Source organism: Leguminivora glycinivorella, chromosome 12, assembly GCF_023078275.1.
Source record: "Leguminivora glycinivorella isolate SPB_JAAS2020 chromosome 12, LegGlyc_1.1, whole genome shotgun sequence".
Lineage (NCBI taxonomy): Eukaryota > Metazoa > Arthropoda > Insecta > Lepidoptera > Tortricidae > Leguminivora > Leguminivora glycinivorella.
The window spans coordinates 10,897,058-10,917,207 of NC_062982.1; the positions used below are offsets into that span (position 1 = coordinate 10,897,058).

A 20,150-nucleotide genomic window follows, 5' to 3' on the forward strand; every position below is an offset into this window, starting at 1 on the left:
ATCCGTGTATATATCCAGTATTCTAGGACACACCAGTACCAGCCACATGGGAGACCCAGCTGCGATCAAACTTTACTTAGATATGGATCAATCACAACCGAAATCCCCAGCGACCAACGCCAGCATGGACCAGAGCACCGAGTAAATAAATATATATATATATAGGACCCCAGCCTCAAATACTGCCGACTTCAGTGAGCAAGGATTACTCCTAATGTCTTTCGTCAATCGTGAAAGTCCTCACTTCCATCTAACAGTTGGACTCTTTGAGACCGGTGAGAAAGTACGCCTTTTGTAAGTAAATAAGGCGCCCAAGCCCTCCACTTGGAACAAAAAGACCCCTAAACGCCTCTTATTTGACACCGTAAGGGAAGAAGCGCCTAGCCGGACAACAGTCTGTCACAAACAATGATCTGGCTTACAACTTTCACAAAATAACCCCATAGAAAATTATTAAATTCAATTTTACTGACCAACTAAACAAACGAATGAAGTTTCCTTTACGTGCTATAATCTAAGCTTAGTTTTGCAAGAATTACTCCCTACAAAACCAAACACAGACTTATCTCCAAGCACCAGCCATACATCGACCCAGTCTTTGTATTGCTAAACAGTACTCATGAAACAAAGCACAGAAAACTTCACTATACACATCAATTTAAATGCAACACTACACTATAAATAGAACACTAAAATAACCCCACAACTGACAGTAAAGCAATTCCACCACAGGTCTTAAGTCCAACTGTACGACGATATTGTCCCCGCACAATCAAACAAAGACACAATTTCAAAGTTTACAATCACTTAGAATAATTTCCAAGTAAAAACAAACAGAGAAATAATAGCAGAACAACTTCACTCACCAGTAACACACGAAAGCCAGGGACACTGTTAGTCTTGTGGATATTGTAAGAATGACGCGCGTCGGCTCCCTCCGACCCTTTTATAGATTCAAATGAGCGACAAAAGAGCTACAAAAGGGCTACAAAAGAGCTACAAAAGGGCGACTGGCTACAAAAGAGCGACAAAAGAGCTACAAAAGAGCTACAAAAGGGCTACAAAAGAGCGACAAAAGGGCTACAAAAGGGCTACAAAAGAGCTACAAAAGGGCTACAAAAGGGCTACAAAAGAGCTACAAAAGGGCTACAAAAGGGCTACAAAAGAGCTACAAAAGGGCTACAAAAGGGCTACAAAAGAGCGACAAAAGAGCGACAAAAGGGCTACAAAAGAGCGACAAAAGGGCTACAAAAGGGCTACAAAAGAGCTACAAAAGGGCTACAAAAGGGCTACAAAAGAGCTACAAAAGGGCTACAAAAGGGCTACAAAAGAGCTACAAAAGGGCTACAAAAGGGCTACAAAAGAGCGACAAAAGAGCGACAAAAGGGCTACAAAAGAGCTACAAAAGGGCTACAAAAGGGCTACAAAAGAGCTACAAAAGGGCTACAAAAGAGCTACAAAAGGGCTACAAAAGGGCTACAAAAGAGCGACAAAAGGGCTACAAAAGGGCTACAAAAGAGCGACAAAAGAGCTACTGGCGACAAATAACAATGGATAGCCGCTAAATTACACTTATAAGAAAAAGGTCGTAACTGTTTTGTTTACTAAGTCGTACGCCTTAGGCATTAATGTCCAAGACATCTCAGCATGTACGTTTTTGCTTCTCAACAGTAACACCTGCATGATTGCACGTGTTCTAGAGCAAGGTGGAGATATCTTTTATTGATTTCTAGTACGTAAGGAAACATTTTATATTATGGTAAATATAAATATACAAATATTACTTTATCAAAGGTTTTAATCCAGTTTTGTATATCAAATCTGTGGTAAAATATCAAATTTCTTTCTAAAAGTTACATCAAATATTGCATTCTAAATATATTTCCCAGGAATTATGTTCAAAATTAATCATTGTCAACTTTCCTGACCTGTATTTGAAACCAAGATGCAATATTGGAACGCCACTCAGTTGACAACTGTCAGTGTCAGTATTCCGTCCATGTGAACGTAGCTTGTTGGTAAATAAACTTTCCCAACCTGTTTTGCATCGAATAACAGTGAATTTTATGAGTGAAGACGTGACTATACATGTGATAAAGCTTCAAAGATATTATTTGTCAAAATATCCAATGAAATCCCAAAGAAAATATGCACCAAGAAAGTTGGTCAAGGAAAAGTTGATTCGCCGTAAGTTTTATATGTAATAACGAGTCCATTTCCTCGTCATAGACGCTTGTTCTGTTACAATGGGAATAATAATGGAAAACGAGCACATTCATGTACCATTTTAAGCATGCTTAATACTAATGAATATTTTTTAACCCTTAATTTGGCAGAGTCCGGTGGGACGGACAGGTGATAAAAAAAAATATTTCGCTTTTTAGGTAGAATTTTATTTAATTTAACATATGGAAAGAGACTCTTTTATGATACATGCTTTGTATAAAAATACTATTTGACCACTGTCAACACTCGTTTGACAGTTACTCGTCAAGATGGCACCGCATCAGAAGTCAACTGTTTTTAGCAAAATATGTATGCGTTTTTCTTTTGGTTTTTGTAAGAACAGGGTATTTCTGTTGTATAAATAATAAAATATATTACATAATAGTTGCAAGTGGTTATGTTTTCAATTAATTTCTCAATTTCTAATACTCATAATCATCATCTAAGCAAGTTGTCCGCCGCACCGGACAGTGCCAAATATATACTAAATACGATTTGTCCGCCGTGGCGGACTATGCCAATGTTGCGGTGACACGTGTTGTAACAAATTATTATATTGTTTTGTTTATTATTTTGATTTTCTTGTTTTGGTGGCCTGCTTTTATGCTTAGATTTTTTATTTAATCCAACAGCGTGTGGTGCTGGAACAAGCAGTTAAAATTTTGGCACTTTTAGGTATACGCAGTGCGCGGATATCGTGAATGTTATATGTCGCGCGAGGGGCAATAAACATTAAAGAAAACCGGGTAGATCAAAATTTATAATTTCTTTGTCTGCCCCGAACATTGATATAATTAATTTCAGGTAGTTTTGTGTTATTTACATCTTCGACGACATTTTGCTGGGACATAACTGTCACATCAGTCTGTCGTGATCACGGCCTGTGCAACCTGGCCAAAAAGTCGGAAAAAAGTTAAAATAATGATATTTGACTATAAATATGTGTCAGTTTGATTTTCATACAAAATTATTATATTTGTTAATTTTTAAAATAAATATATGTTAAGAAATACTTGTTTATTTTAAATGACCGTATGTTTGGCAGTGTCCGCCTCAGCGGACATATTAATTTATCCCAATATTTGGCAGAGTCCGCTGTGGCGGACATATTTTTTTTCCAAAACTAATAAATCTAGATTTTTTTAAATATTTTTCGGACGCTTTAAAAACACCTGTTATTCAATATATGAAGTAAAATCGGAAAATTTTTGTCACTAGAGTCTCTGCCAAATTAAGGGTTAAAAGTACCACCTACCTATTGTCTAAAATGTGTCGTAATTTATTAGGTTTCTTTTTCAGCGCATCGTTTACCGTACCTCAGAACCTCTACATTATTATTTCGTTCAACACTACAAGTGTGACTAGGCTAATACAAATGTATTAACTTAAATATGGACACTAAGAATGGGACCAGTATATAAGTGACATGTACGAAAGCGAGCCAATCGTGCATCAGCCCTACGCACCAACAGTAACGACCAAAAAGCGGCACGCGTGATACGAACTCATGGCCGAATCGCGTTATTGCACAGCGTGATTTGTCACCAAACGAATTTGTTCAATAAGAAGTATAATATGAAGTGGCCTATTTTTACTGAAAACATACTGTGAGTGGTGGTACCGCGGCCACTGCGCCGAGTGCTGCCTGGTGATGCAGTCCGCGAAGTCACTCATATGCACCGTGTCTAGCGTTACTACTGCACATATGTATAAATATTAAAATATACTTATGTCACTTACTGAGAGCGAGTACTATAAGTGGTGGTGCCGCCGCCGCTGCGCCGAGTGCTGACTGTTGATGCAGTCCGCGAAGTCACTCGGCTGCACCGGGTCTAACGTGACTATTGCACATATGTGTATTATATGTCACTTACTGAGAGCGAGTGATGTGAGTGGTGGTGCCGCCGCCGCTGCGCCGAGTGCTGGCTGTTGATACAGTCAGCGAAGTCACTGGGCTGCACCGGGTCTAACGTGACTACGCTCGTAGGCACCGCCGGGCGGTTCAGCGCCGTCATCATTTCTAAGTCTTCTAGTTTCTCTTTTCCTTCTTTACTTTTTGTTATGGCTGGGGAATTTAATAAAAATGTATGAGGAAAACTGGTGAGGTAAACAGAGTAACATTGGCGACGCTAACGTCAGAAGGTTTATAGTATTTTATGCAACAGGGGTTTAAAGGAGGTCAAAAAAGACGAGTGGCGTGGGTAACAATTTGAGGCAAAGCCGAAAATTGTTATTAAGACGCCACGAGTATTTTTTGATTCAGTTAAACACCGTTGCATACAATACTTTTTCTACGACCATGCACTTAGTTTTTAATAGTTTTCTTGAATAACTTTCGTGAAATTCACACTGTTTCCTGTATTTTGACGCAAAGGCTTGCACTGTCAACTCAGCTGCTCAAAGTGAGCAGTATCGTTATAACAATGCGTTGCCATGGTTACAGAGCCAAACAATGCGTTTTCAGTTTTTTCGATACTGCGCGCATGCGCGGAAAGCCGGCGGACGCTGGCTTTGGGGAATAGACTTTTATGAAGGATTTTAAAGATCGATGCACGACTTTGTAAATGACGAATAACAGTTCGGGAGTAGAAAAAGATATTTATAGATTTCGAAACTTTACGGCACAACACAATATTGTAAAAGTGGTTGCCTTTTAATGTTTCAATTTCTCTACCAGTCAATAACTGTGTCAACGACGAACTTGATATCGATAAGATAGGAATCTGATCTATAACGTGATGCATAATAGCAAAATAATTTTCATAGTCTTAGGACACGACATCGGAATAAAAGTAAATTCGTGTTTTTTTTGGAAACTGATAAAACAACCTACATTTTTATTTGATTAAATGGTTTTTTTTCCATTAACATCTATAAATTGGATTTTCATTTATTAAACCTACATGGATCGACGTGTAATTAAGAAAACACTGGCCTTATGATATGAAAAAAGTTCTATAAGAACATTATTATTAATTAAACTAGGTCACCTGGCATTAAACCGAAAACCCTACTTCAATATTAGCGGTACTAAATCTACAAACGATGCAGAAACTTGCATCAGCAAGTATAATTGTACCGGTAGGTATAATAAGTATTTAACTGCTCGTGCATAATCGTCATTCAACAGAAGAAAAGCATATAATTTTAAACAAATAAAATAACCATAAGATAAAATGTACAGTTAACGACACAGCTGAGAATACAAAGTGCCAAAGATATCTATAAAAGATATACAGAACTTTATTTCCTGTACATTATGGTGTGTGTACATATTTTTGCTACTTTGTCTGTATTCACAGCTGTGTTGTTGACTGTACATATTAACGTTGAGATCTTATTCACGAACGTGCAATCAGTGTAACAAAATGATAGCGTAGACAACAACATACATATAAGTATATTGATATTACTGATTTTCATAACATTACTTGTATGAAGGTATTTATCTAATATAGGTAAGTATCTAACTAGTATGTATAATATAAATTATAATACATATTATATTATATTAACAAGTACAGAGGAAAATTATTTGAACAGAAAGAAGTAAGTACAGTAAACGGCCATAAAGAATGCACATCGGTTTTTCGGTCTTCGTAGAGCGTTGTCTCTTTCTTGCTTATGTGACGTTAATTGTCTCTTTCCAAAGACCGATGTGCATTATTTATGGCTGTTTACTGTACGTCGTGAATTTGCTGTGTATTTACGTATCAATAAATAAATATAATTATGGTCTTGCAATCTAGAGGCGGTCTCGAAATTATATTAGGTACACATACTTACAGTATGTCTGAATCATATAGTTATTTCATATTATCGTATCGCCGAAGAATTGCATAATAAACACGAGTAATGAGCGATGGCAACTGCATCAGGGTAGATAAGAAGTCGTACTCGTATTCAGATACATAAAATACAATAGAAATTCGATTCCTACCTCAGACACGTAATGAAATGAATGTGCGCGAGCGTGACTTGGCGATTGAAACCAAATTGATATAATATTTCATGTATCTAAATACGCCTAAATACCGCGATAAAATTTGTACATATATACAGGATATTTCACATTCCCGTCCCCCATTTCACATAAATCGGCGTATTTGAACGAAACTGTCTTTGTCCTTGTTGCAAACGTAATGACGACATATATCACTACAAGTAAGACATAAAGTCACTCATTGTGAGCGATGATAAGCGGTGCCGTATGATAGTCCGCTAGTAGTAATTGTAAGCCTCTGATAAGATACTAATCTTAGAATGCAAAGATTTTTATTTCCTTGGTAAAATAACAAAGGGTTTGCATTTCATCTCTTATTATGATAATGAGAAACTAAACATTGGTTTGATTAACATCTACGTGACTTGAACTACGTATTTAATTGATGGCAATAAATGTAATCTGTATAACAGCTACTAACTTAGGTCGGTAGTTTTAAAGTCAATAAAGATTCAGACCGAGCTGAAAATGCATGATTATTTTACACTACAGAAAAAAGGCATATTTTGGTGTAGATCGAGCGATAAAAAGAGTTATCAGCAGAGCCACTATACATGTTACTACATATTGGCCAGTCATTTCCTTTTAAAAATCATAAGAAAACATTTATTTTTATTTTATTTATTTAGAACACATACAGTCATTCATATACATATGACAAGGGTGCATATAAATATACGCATGCAAACTTACTCTAAAGAAGACCTGGAGGTTCATAAAATTCAGAACAGAAAAAATACATAACGTAACATAACACAAGCAAATCTATGCTAAGGTAAGGCTAAGGTAATAAGTAAGGCATAATACAATAAGTATTAAAATATAAAAGTACACAAAAGTGGTTGCTACGAAGATCTTTAAAGCATGTGGCAACATATTCCTTTAATGTTATATTTTACTATAATAATTAAAATTGACTACTATTTCAATTATCATCAAATAAAGGGGGTAAGGTTAGGCTAGAACTGCGACCCACACACAAACACCAGCTAGCAGAAGTGGGTTAGGTTACAACTGCGACGCACAAAAAAAACTACTTTGAAAAACGTGGGTTTAGGTTTTAACTACGACCCACACACAAACAAACTGCTGTCATAAAGTAGGTTAGGTTAGAGCTGCAACCCACGCAGAAACGAACTATTTTGAGAGAGTGGGTTAGGTTAGGTGACAACTGCTAGTGTGCTGACTTTCCGGCTCACACAGATCCTCTCGGGACATGGATGTTTCGGGAAGTATCTCAAGGACAGAGCCAGAAGGGAAGTGACTGCAGTGTGCCATCACTGCGACTGCCTGGAGGATACTGCACAGCACACTCTGGAAGTGTGCCCAGCATGGGAGGAAGAACGCAGCACTCTAAGCGCTGTGGTTGGTCATGACCTCTCTCTACCCTCCGTCGTCCGAAATATACAGCGATAGGTCATGGAAAGCTGTGCTGGACTTCTGCGATGCAGTCATGGCCCAGAAAGAGATGGCAGAGCGTGGCAGGGAAGACGATCCAGCTTCCCAACCAATACGCCGAAAGCGTGTGGGGCGGCGGCGACTGGCGTATGACCGCCGACTACCCCCTAACGACCCCCCCCCTCCCCCGACTTTAGTTTAAAGGTTCCTGTGGGCGCCAGACTCGGGGATGTCTGCCGCCTACATAAGGTCCCTGGGGCGGCCAGCACGCTGCATCTGAGGCGCGCTATGTAGTGCCGAAACGTGCCTGCGACCTCGTCCTATAGCCCTGAGGCGGCAATCGAGGGGTTTGCATATAACCATCCCAGGCCGGTCCCTGCGCCTGGGATGGTATGCGTAAAGCATTTCCCTCGTTAAAAAAAAGGTTAGAACTGCGAGCCACTCAGAAACGAACTGCTTTCAGAAAGTGGGTTAGGTTAGGTGAGAACTGTGACTCATACACAAACGAACTACTTTTGAGAAAGTAGGTTAGGTTAGGTTAGAACTGCGACCCGGTAACCTATCGATGTTTCGAAAATCCTTTGTCCGATTATCACTTGTCCGAAAACGGTTGACAGAATTTTTATAATCCAAATACATTGTTTACCATATTTTTAAAATGTCGCTAGTTTGCTATGATCATTTGACAACCAATTTGTTCACCACCTTTTCATAACTCCGATGCTACTTGACATCGAAATGTCATTTTCCCTAATATCATTTTATAGAAACTCAATAACCAGAAGAACGGTTGCCAATCTTATCATTTGACAACCGTTTCGTTAACCAACTTTTCATAAATCCGCGCGATGCTACGCGACGACGTCGAAATGTCATTTTCCCTAATATAATTTTATAGAAACATTACAAAAAATAGGTTAGGTTAGAAATGCGACTCCCACGGAAACAAACTTGCTAAGAAAATTGTGTTAGGTTAGGTTAGAACTGCGACCATACAGAAACAAACCCTTACCATAAGAGTGGGTTAGGTTAGGTTAGAACTGCGACCCTCACAAAAACAAACATTAGCAAGAAAAGTGTGTTAGGTTAGGTTAGAACTGCCACCATTCAGACACAAACTTGTGCTAGAAAAGTGGGTTAGGTTAGGTTAGAACTGCGACCATACAGAAACAAACTTGCGCTAGAAAAGTGGGTTAGGTTAGGTTAGAACTGCGACCATACAGAAGCAAACATTTGCTAAAAACCGGCCAAGAGCGTGTCGGGCCACGCTCAGTGTAGGGTTCCGTAGTTTTCCGTATTTTTCTCAAAAACTACTGAATCTATCAAGTTCAAAACAATTTTCCTAGAAAGTCTTTATAAAGTTCTACTTTTATGATTTTTTTCATATTTTTTAAACATATGGTTCAAAAGTTAGAGGGGGGGGGGGACGCACTTTTTTTTCCTTTAGGAGCGATTATTTCCGAAAATATTAATATTATCAAAAAACGATTTTAGTAAACCCTTATTCATTTTGAAATACCTATCCAACAATATATCACACGTTGGGATTGGAATGAAAAAAAATATCAGCCCCCACTTTACATGTAGGGGGGGTACCCTAATAAAACATTTTATTTCATTTTTTATTTTTGCACTTTGTCGGCGTGATTGATATACATATTGGTACCAAATTTCAGCTTTCTAGTGCTAACGGTTACTGAGATTATCCGCGGACGGACGGACGGACGGACGGACGGACGGACAGACAGACATGGCGAAACTATAAGGGTTCCTAGTTGACTACGGAACCCTAAAAAGTGGGTTAGGTTAGGTTAGAACTGCGATCCTCACGGAAACAAACATTTGCAAGAAAAGTGGGTTAGGTTAGGTTAGAACTGCGACCTTACAGAAACAAACTTGTGCTAGAAAAGTGGGTTAGGTTAGGTTAGAACTGCGACCCTCACAGAAATAAACATTTGTAAGAAAGTGGGTTAGGTTAGAACTGCGACCCTACAGAAACGAACCTTTGCCACAAACTCTTATGGCAAGGCCTCATAGGTCAAGTAAGAACTGCGACCGTGAGGGTCGGGAACAAACTTTTGTTAGAAAATTAAGGATTTATTGAACTTTTGATATAGCGGCTTAATAATATTTCGAATTATAAAACTATACACCATACAAAATTGCTTGCAAATGATACTTAGGAATTTTAATAAGTGTTCATTCGTTTTTCGAACTTTTGATATAGCGGTTAAATAATATTTCGGAATAAAAACTTTACGCGACAAAAAGTAGTTGTCAAATGATTCTTAATAATAATAATAAAATACTTTATTGCACACTACAGAAGAAAAGAAACATAATTCAGAACAGATAAAACGTGGTAGGTAACAACAGGCGGTCTTATCGCTAAAACAGCGGTCTCTTACAGACAACCTTCAGATAGTCGAGTGGCGATCGGAATAAAATTTACGGGTGGTGCAAAAAAGAATAACAGAAGGCTAGTACCTAAATGTACAATATAATAAAATACATATACTACAAATATAAAAACTATGATAGACTACATATACTAATAAATACAACAATATATGAGATATAACTATGGAGACCATTTCAACGACATGAAATTTCTTGGAAAACAGAAAGTTTATGAAGTAGACAAATAATGATCCTTCAACATTTTTTTAAAAATGGGTAATGAAGTTGCACGTCTAATATTAATGGGCAGATTATTCCACAGTCGAACCGCACGAAAACTGAAAGAGTTGTTGTAGAATTTCTTAGGAATTTTAATAAGTGTAGATTCGAATCATAAGCGAAACAAGAATCGGGAAAATAATAAAATGGGAAGCGTTTTCGGGCTACTAATATTCGACATTACAATTTTCGACTTTTTGATAGGTAACCCTGCGACCCATACCCAAACGAAGTATTATCATAAATTGGGTTAGGTTAGGTTTGAACTGCGAAAAGTGGGTTAGGTTAGAACTCCGAGCCACCCAGAAACGAAATTCTTTCAGAATGTGGGTTAGTTTACAACTGCGACCTGAAAAACTTAGGTTTGGTTAAAACTTCAAAATTTGAGAATCGTTATTTATTAAATTACGATAAACTATTTTTGGGTTAAATACTAATATTTTGGAATTGTTTACTTTAAAAGCATGTCAAGGTTCAAGGTGTTAATAGTTTGGTTGTTGTTTCACAATAATATGGTGCTTTAAAATTGGTAATCAATGTAATCATTTACAATACTTGGGTAAATAATTATTATTTTGGTCACATTTTGCATTAAATGGACTACAAAAAGTAAAATGTTTGGTTATCATTTTACATTAAATTGGTATACTGATTTTGGTGATCAAATGATTATTTACTATTTTGGTGGTAAAGTGTATTTTTATTGGTATGATATTATAAACAGAGGGCGGAATTGCTCATGGCAAAAATTAAACTTCAATAGAGTTGGAACGTTAAATTTTATCGACATTTTCGGCTATAGATGAATTCAGTCACCTTTTACATTACTGACTTTAACATTGACCCCCGATTAGCTATTCGACCATTTGATTTTGACCTCTTTGATTAGATTACGAGTAAATTGTATGATATTTGATTACCATTTCTATCACTAATCCTTATGCAACTAATTCACGTTTGAAAAAAATGGTTAATCCAAAACGAAAAGTAGTCAACAAATGGATAAAGAAGTATCCTTGTCTTACTTACGACGAAAACAACTCAAAAATGTACTGATAATTTCAGTTTAATCGATAGTCGATATAATTTAATGTTCCAGCTCTATTGACGTTTGATTTTTGCCATGAACAATTCCGCCCTCTGATTATAAATATGTAAATACCATTTTTTTTATAAATTCTAAATCGACACATTATCATTTAGCAAAGAGACATTTGTATTTGAATATGACAAGGTTCCAAAAATAAACATAGTAGCTACAGTAGCTACTGATATCAGATGACAGGCATACATAGTCAGGGACCAAACGACCTATTTTACAAAAAGTCGTCGACATCTCTTCTAAATACCTAAAACAGGTATGGATGTGTTCCTCGTTATCTCCAGATTACGAATTGACCTGTTTTAGTTTAAGAAGGGGGGACGGGTTGAGAAAAGGGGGGAGAAAGATGGCGGCCGACCATCATAGATATTTATTCACATCTCGAGTCCTATGGCACCAATCTGTTCGTGCAAGGTGTCGTTTGAAAGCTTATTAAACCTACTTTAATTGTTTTTAAATAACTATACTCATAAAAGTAACCGTTTACGAAATATTTTAAAATATGTGTTTTTTTATCGCGCATGAATTGCACAAGTACTAGAAAAAATGCGTCTAACTCAATAAACAATAACTTTACCGCAATTGATGTTATTATAAAATTTTCGCGTCTATTCATGCTCTTTCTAAAAATATAAGTTTCATTGGTATATGATAATATATAACCATGTAATTACGAATTTGGTTTAGCAGAAGTCACTCTGCCCGGTCGCAGAAATGGGCGCTGACCGTAGTAAAGTATTCAATATTTTAGAGGTCCTATTTTACGGATCCATATGCGAGAGGTATCGTTTCAAAGCTAATTAAACCTACTATACTTTTTTATAAATAACTATAATCATAAAGGTAGCTGTTTAGAAAATATTTGAAAATATGTGTTTTATAGACCATAAGTCGGTTCTTAATCAATAAACAACAACTTTTCCGGAATTGATGTTAGTATAAGATTTACGCGGAATTTCGTGCGCTTTATAATAACATAAGTTTTATTGGTGTATGATATTATATAACCAAGTAATTACAAATATGGTTCAGTAGGGGCCACAGCGCCCGGCCACGTATGGATGCTGACCGTCGCCAAATTTTCTATATTTTTCAGATCCTATTTTATTTAACAGGAATCTTTTGAAAGCGTATTATGCGTACTATCATTAGTTCTCAATAATTTTAGCTGTAACTGTAGTAGCTAACAAAATATTTGAAAATATGCATTGGAACCGATGTGAGTAAAACATGCTTCTAGCTCAATGAATTATATTTTTTCCGCAATTGATATAATAACAAAATAAACGGCGAAATATATGACCTTTTCAAATAATAAGTTTTGTCAGTATTGCATAAACAAGTAATGTTAATTTATCCATCATACTCACTGCGCACCGTCATCGTCATATACATGGATGACCATTTTCGTTGCCGTTTTCATAATTTTTAAGATTGTATCTTGGTGCATGACCAATAAACAATAACTTTACCGCAAATAATGTTATGATAAGATTTACAGGACATTTCATATGCTTTCTAAAAATATAAGTTTTATTGATGTATGATATTATACAACCAAGTAATTACGAATTTGGTTTAGCAGGTGTCACTGCACCCCCGTGACGTAAATAGGTGCTAACCGTCGCCTAATTTTATGTATTTCTCAGATCCTATTTTAGCGATCAATTTGTGAGAGGTATCATTTGAAAGCATATTATGCGTACTATCGTTACTTTTTAATAATTTTAGTCGTAATTGTAGAAGTTTACAAAATATTTGACAATATGTGTATTTTTACTGTATATGAATAGCATTCGCACTGATACGAGTGAAACATGCTTCTAGCTCAATAAATTATATTTTTTCGCAATTGATATAATAACGAAATGAACCGCAAAATGTATGGCCTTTACAAAAAATGAGTTTTGTTAGATTTGCTTAAACAATTAATGTTAATTTGTCCACCATACCCACTGCGCACGGTCAATCGTCATATAAACGGATGTCCACCGCCGTTGCCTTAATTTTTTCATCATTTTACAGATTTTATTTTACTGATCAATTAAGTATGTAAGTAAATTCGATACGTGATAGATTATATTTATTATGAATATATGATTAGTGAAATAAAATCTGAAAAATCATGAAAAAAGGCAACGACGGTGGACATCCATTTATATGCCTTGAGTAATTATGCTAATTACTCAATGTTTATATGACGGTGCGCAGTAGGTGAGCTGAACAAATTCAAATTAATTGTTTATGCAATACAAACCAAACTTATTTTTTGTGTAAGTCATACATTTTCCGTTTATTTTGTTATTATTTCAATTGCGGAAAACTGTAATTTATTGAGCTAGAAGCGTGTCTTATCAATGCCAATGCTATTCATGCACAGTAAAATACACATATTACTAATCAAATATTTTGTAAACTTCTATACAGTTTCGACATGAAATATTAGAAATAAAGATAGTACGCATAATATGCTTTCAAATGATACCTCTCACAAATTTATCAGTAAAATAGGATCTGGGTAACGTAGAAAATTTGGCGACGTCAGTCAGCACCCAATATCATGACAGGGCGCAGTGACACCTGCTAAACCAAATTCGTAATTACTTGGTCATATATTACCATAAATCAATAAAACTTTTATTTTTAGAAAGCGCATAAAATTTCGCGTAAATTTTATAATAACATTAATTGCGGTAAAGTCATGGTTTATTAAGTTAGAAGCATTTTTTATCTGTATATGTGCAACTCGTGCTCGAAAAAAAAACTCATGTTTTCAAATATTTTGTAAACAGCTACCTTTATAACTATAGTTATTCAAAAATAATTATAGTAGGTTTAATTTGCTTTCAAATGATACCTCTTACATATGGATCCGTAAAATAAGAACTTAAAAATATTGAATACTTTACTCCGGTCAGCGCTCATTTTTATGCGAGCGGCGGAGTGACCACTATGAAACAAAATTCGTAATTTAATGGTTATATTATCACTTACCAATAAAACTTATATTTTTAGAAAGCTCATGAATAGTCGTGTAAATTGTATAATAACATCAATTGCGGTAACGTTATTGTTTATTGACTTAGAAGCATTTTTTTACCAGTACTTGTGCGATTCATGCTCGATAAAAAACACATATTTTCAAATATTATGTAAACAGCTACCTTTAATACTATAGTTATGTATAAACAATTATAGTAGGTTTAATTATCTTTCAAACGATACCTCTCACATATGGAGCCGTAAAATAAGACCTCAAAAATATTTAATACTTTACTACGGTCAGCGCCCGTTTATGCGACCTAGAGGATAACCCCTGCCAAACAAAATTCTTAATTACATGGTTATATATAATCATATACCAATGAAACTTATATTTTTAGAAAGAGCTTGAATAGACGCGAAAATTTTATAATAACATCAATTGCGGTAAAGTTATTGTTTATTGAGTTAGACGTATTTTTTACTAGTACTTGTGCAATTCATGCGCGATAAAAAAACACATATTTTCAAATATTTCCTAAACCGTTACTTTAATGAGCATAGTTATTTGAAAACAATTAAAGTAGGTTTAATAAGCTTTCAAATGACACCTCGCACGAACAGATTGGTGCCATAGGACTCGAGATGTGAATAAATATCTATGATGGTCGGTCGCCATCTTTCCCCCCCTTTTCCTCGACCCGTCCCCCCCTCCTTAAACTAAAACAGGTCAATTCGTAATCTGGAGAGAACGAGGAACATATCCATACCTGTTTTAGGTATTTAGAAGAGATGTCGACGAAAATCGTGAAGGAGACGACTTGTGGCCAAATTGGCTCTAGACTATACAAGGGTGTGACAAGGTGGTGCAATAAGGACTGCATAAGTTATCTGCATTTAAACATGCCAATCTATCAGCAGTCTGAACCACTGACTGCCCAGACACTGAACACACAATCTTATTTGTACAGTAATAATTCTGACCTTTTTGTCCAACTTGTATGTATACCATTACATTATATGTATATATATGATTATATTATGTGTATGAGTACTTACATCCTACACTGAACCATAATTTATGACTGAGTGTCCTATGGTATTTGAAGAGTGTCTTTTCAAAAGGGCTATAGGCTACTTGACCCAAAGTATGTCTTATATTATTAATTACTGTCTAATTAAACGAAAAAAAATAGTACCATATTTTATTACGACTTAAAAACCCGCAAAAAAATTATTTAAAGTTTACTTTTACGTGATAAGGCAAAAACAACATCAGCCATATTAATCTATAGAATATCTATGACATGACGTCAGTATATTTAGAAAAAATATTTCACACTGTCACACCCGTCAACGACTATGAATTTTAATACAATAGAGGTTGCTTCTACGGAGATCAGATTACTACCTCTAATTTCCATAGTTGATCTGAATTATGTGACGTCACTCCATTGGCCAACACCGTTTTCGGAGTCCATAATTTAAAAAAAAACATACACACATCTTTAATTAAAAATACGCAGTCATCACGCATTTTTAATGCCCGCAAGCTATAAATATTGATTTCTTAAGTCAAATACTACAGAAAACAATAACTTGATGTGCTAAACTCGATACGAGTCTAGTAGCCTATTATTAAATATGATGGTAATGGTATGCAATTCTTACATAAATAAGTTCTCATTTTTAGTTCTACAAATAACTTTCAATTAAATTTTAATCATAGTTATTAAATGCATCAAAGCTGGATTGCTTTATTTTTTTATATTGTTAGATTTTTAAAAATATTTGTAATTCAAGTTCAACTGCTAATTTTTCCTGTATGGCGAGGCAATACAATATGTGATAAATAACATGGTAGTAAGCCCTTAATTATGCCTAATTCCAGTTTAGTATTTCATTTAAAATTACTGGGGTTATAAGAGAGTTTAATGAAAAACTTTAACAATGAGTACCAGTTTTGTACTTTTCACACTTCACACCATGACACCATATAAGTACCAAGTGTCCTTCTGGTTAGAAATAGAATTTGAATTGAAATCAATAGTTAAATGTGAACATACTCCTGGACTTCAAAAAATCAATAAGTCATAAGTGAATCCATCTGAGAAAACATAATACACATATTTAATTATTATTTATTATGTATATATGTATTGTATGTGTGATTTGAAAGTCAAGGTTAAGTAATTTTTAAAGAATTTGAGCCTTGGCTTTCAAATCTTTCTATCCATTAAATTACCTCATTTATAAACAAATTATAGACGTATTTCGAAAGGCATGCTCATTGCTCACTCATCATGAATTGAAAAGCATTGTGTGCATTTGTTTAAATATTTGGAACAAATTATCAAAGAAATATAGTTTTATGCTGGCTTCCATATTCATAGAGAATGAGAACATAAATGTAGCCAAAGTTTTTCTCAATGTCAATGTTTTAATTAAGTAAATAAATATTTACATATGTGGTTTAAAATATAATATTTTATTCTATAGTTTTTTTTTATACTTTTTGAATCCAGGCTACTAATGGAGTTGAGCTATAAGGACAAATATTACATTAACTATTTTGTGTGCTTTATTATTGCTTATGTGGCAATGTCTATAGGCATTGTCCACTCGAAATGGTAAATCAACACCATGCAAAAAAACTAAGAGTATATTGTTTAAAATCAAATGAGTTATCAGCAATGTTGAACCTTCAAATGATTTAAATTATTTATGCAATAGATAATATCAAATAAAAATAGAATAATAGTAAATTGACAGACAGAGCAATGTTCAAGGAGTGTGAACTGATATCAGCAACCATGTGGCTATATTTCCCAAATATTTGTCATGCATCTCTCTCCTAAGAATTCAAATAAAAACAAAGCAGCTATAGAATGCTGCCACCAACTAAATGTTATCACAAAACAAGATACATTTGAAATATTAAGGTACTTACACATCATCATGTTTGCTGAATTGAGCCCCAAATAGTCTAAGAACACATCTGTTCCAAATACAAATACAGCTCCAAGTAGGAACCCTGCAGCAACTGGCAGGAAAGAATATTTGCCATATATCCCTTGCTTCTCACAAAGTGTTATGGCTGGGTCCAAGAGCGACCAGTATGATGCCGCAGTCATGACACCGGCGGCAAAACCAAGTGAAACATCTAGAAGTTTTCTCTGCAACAAAAATGTTTCCTTAGCATGCTAAATCTCAATATGATGTGCAATAAGTGTGTGTACAATAAGTGTGATATATTAACGAATGTTTCAAAATTTATATAAATTCTTCCATTTCATTCACTGGAACCGAAATTTAATTAGTAGCATGAGATCCAGACTTTTCTCTCACTACTCAACATAGAACATCTAAAAATGGTTAGTGTACAATGTTATAATCTTATTTGTAACTGCATCAAAATATTTTATCTATCTGTTAATTGTTTTCTTGAATGAACACATCATATAATTCTTATCTGCGGCAGCTTTCATAGCTAAGTTGTAAAAACTTTCGTACCTGTTTTCCTCGTACAAAAAATACTAAAGAAGCGCCGGCTGCCGTGAGCCCCCACGTCAATAGTGTCCCCAAAAGGGCCTGGGTCACTGCCCCGTACCCTTCAATCATCTTGAATTATGTCTTTAAGTAACTACTTTGCTTATTAAGTACTCCTGGTTGTTCATCTCTTCCACACGAGATGTTTTTAAATTAAGTGCAGCTAAACATGTCCTATTTATATACTTCGTGAGACAGACTACGTGCGTGTATCAACTGTCAGCTGTCACTGTCATCACTGACATCAAACGTCATGTCAGTTTTTTTTTCAAATACGTGTGGCCTGGCTGGGAGTCTTTTTAGCCACATCAATTGATTAAATATAGTCTGTTAAGTAATATTCGTCAGTCAACACAAACCATATGAAGATGTACACAGGAAGGAAGTGTACTATACGTTGAGCAAGCTAGTGTGACTTGGAGACACTATGGATATATTGTTAGGTTTTTTTGGTAGTGTTACGATTTTATTTTATGAATATTAGTAAGAATATTTCGGTTTATTCAACAAAGTAAATTGTTTCAGCAAGTTTCAGTTTGGTTTCAGTCCATCTATAATTTGAACATCAAGGTTTCGATCCAAGGTGTGAAACTTCCTGGCAACTTTTCTCTATGGTGGGAAATTCGAATCTTAAATGAAGGTTAGAACAGAAGAAAGTTGAAATAGGAGAGAAAAAGTGTTTCGCAGAGAAAATTATGATTTTTTAAATTCTTGAACCAAGAAATTATATTTACTGTGTTTTTCTGCTTTTCGCGGTGTTTAGTGTTGTTTGTTACATGGTGGAACCTCTAAGAAGAAGGCAATAGTGATCCCTGGACGCGTGACATACCTATATGTACATTGTGCAATAAGGAAAATCCTCTGCTACAGCGTTTCAGCATTGTGACGAGTCCCAATGATTTTTGTTCCGCTCCGCTGCAGTTTATTCAGGTAGGTAACAAGTTCTACCATTGTTAATCCTAAAATAATGTTATCAGCTCTTGAGTACAAGTAAACAATTGTACCTACTCATGATTCTGTTTTAGTGTACCGTGTTTTTATTGAATTCCGTTAACTTTAAGGGAAGGTTCTTTAGATCAAATACAATTAATTTCTCTAAGAAACTAGCGCCTGAACTCTGACGGTTACCGAGTTATTAAAAAATAAAAATAGTTACTGAACACGTGTGTGACAGCCTTTACCACTTCCTGATGTTATTTTTATTAATATATCTACTTAACAGCCTGTATTATGTATGTGGGAATAAATAATTCATACACACGCACACTTAGTATCAACTTATTTATTATTCAAAATTATCTTTTAAATTAATTGTAAAATTCTATAAGTCAACTTCAAATAACCGGTTAAAATTTGTATGAAATTACTTTGCACACATGTGAATAAAATATTCAACTTTGTCGCCGTTTTTAGGGTTCCGTACCAAAAAGGTACAAAAGGAACCCTTATGGTGCGACTGTCCGTCTGTCCGTCTGTCACATTTCTAAATATCTCGAGAACTACTTATGCTATCGACTTGAAATTTGGAATAATTATGAACATTGTTAACCTCTACAAAATTAAAGGATTTTTTATTTATTTATTAATATTAACTATACAAAATGGCCATTATGAAAGGGGGGCAAATTGTAAATGTCAAGTAACTAGGTCAAGTGGGGTATCGTTAGAAATAGCTCGAATTTTACATATCAAAACTATCTTTTATAATTAAAAAAAGAATTATGAAGGAAAATGTAAAAAAAAATACCGTCCCCCCCTTATCTTCGAAGTTTACCAACGAAAATTTATGTTTTTTTTACAAAACATGGGTATAATGATATATATTACAGGAAAAATAAAATTGTATGTGTACCTAGAAAACTTTTTTTTTTTATTGACAAAAAAACCTTTCAAATTTACATTTTCAATTTAACCACCCTTGCTGGTGCTTATTGTGCCTGTGATTTCTACAAAATTACAATGAAATTACGTGCTTTCAAATAAAGAAAAAATGGTAAAAATTGGTTTACGCAATAAATAATTACATATTCCATAAAAATCATTTTCCATACGAGCTCGCGCGCATTTACTCAATTTGCCGATAGATGTCGTTGTACGTTGAATGCTCATTTCCTACATCGCGTTTTTCCTGATATAATAAGGTCGGTTCAGGAGCTTCCTTGCGACATGTCGTAAGTCGTAAACTATTGAAGTCGAATAGTCTTGATTTTA

The 20,150-nt window shown here is 35.0% G+C and overlaps 1 protein-coding gene across 1 annotated transcript in view; it reads right to left on the bottom strand.

Annotated features, from left to right (window-relative positions):
- Positions 1 to 18,125, bottom strand: part of LOC125231587 (zinc transporter ZIP11) — a 132,665-nt gene extending 114,540 nt beyond the window's left edge. Inside the window, exons 1-3 of the mRNA XM_048137045.1 lie at positions 17,904 to 18,125; positions 17,341 to 17,566; positions 4,101 to 4,291 (exon numbers count right to left, since the gene is read on the bottom strand). Of these exons, the coding sequence (XP_047993002.1) occupies positions 4,101 to 4,291; positions 17,341 to 17,566; positions 17,904 to 18,011 (525 nt within the window). The 5' untranslated portion in view covers positions 18,012 to 18,125. The remainder of the gene's footprint in view (positions 1 to 4,100; positions 4,292 to 17,340; positions 17,567 to 17,903) is intronic.
- Between the last annotated feature and the right edge of the window lie 2,025 nt (positions 18,126 to 20,150).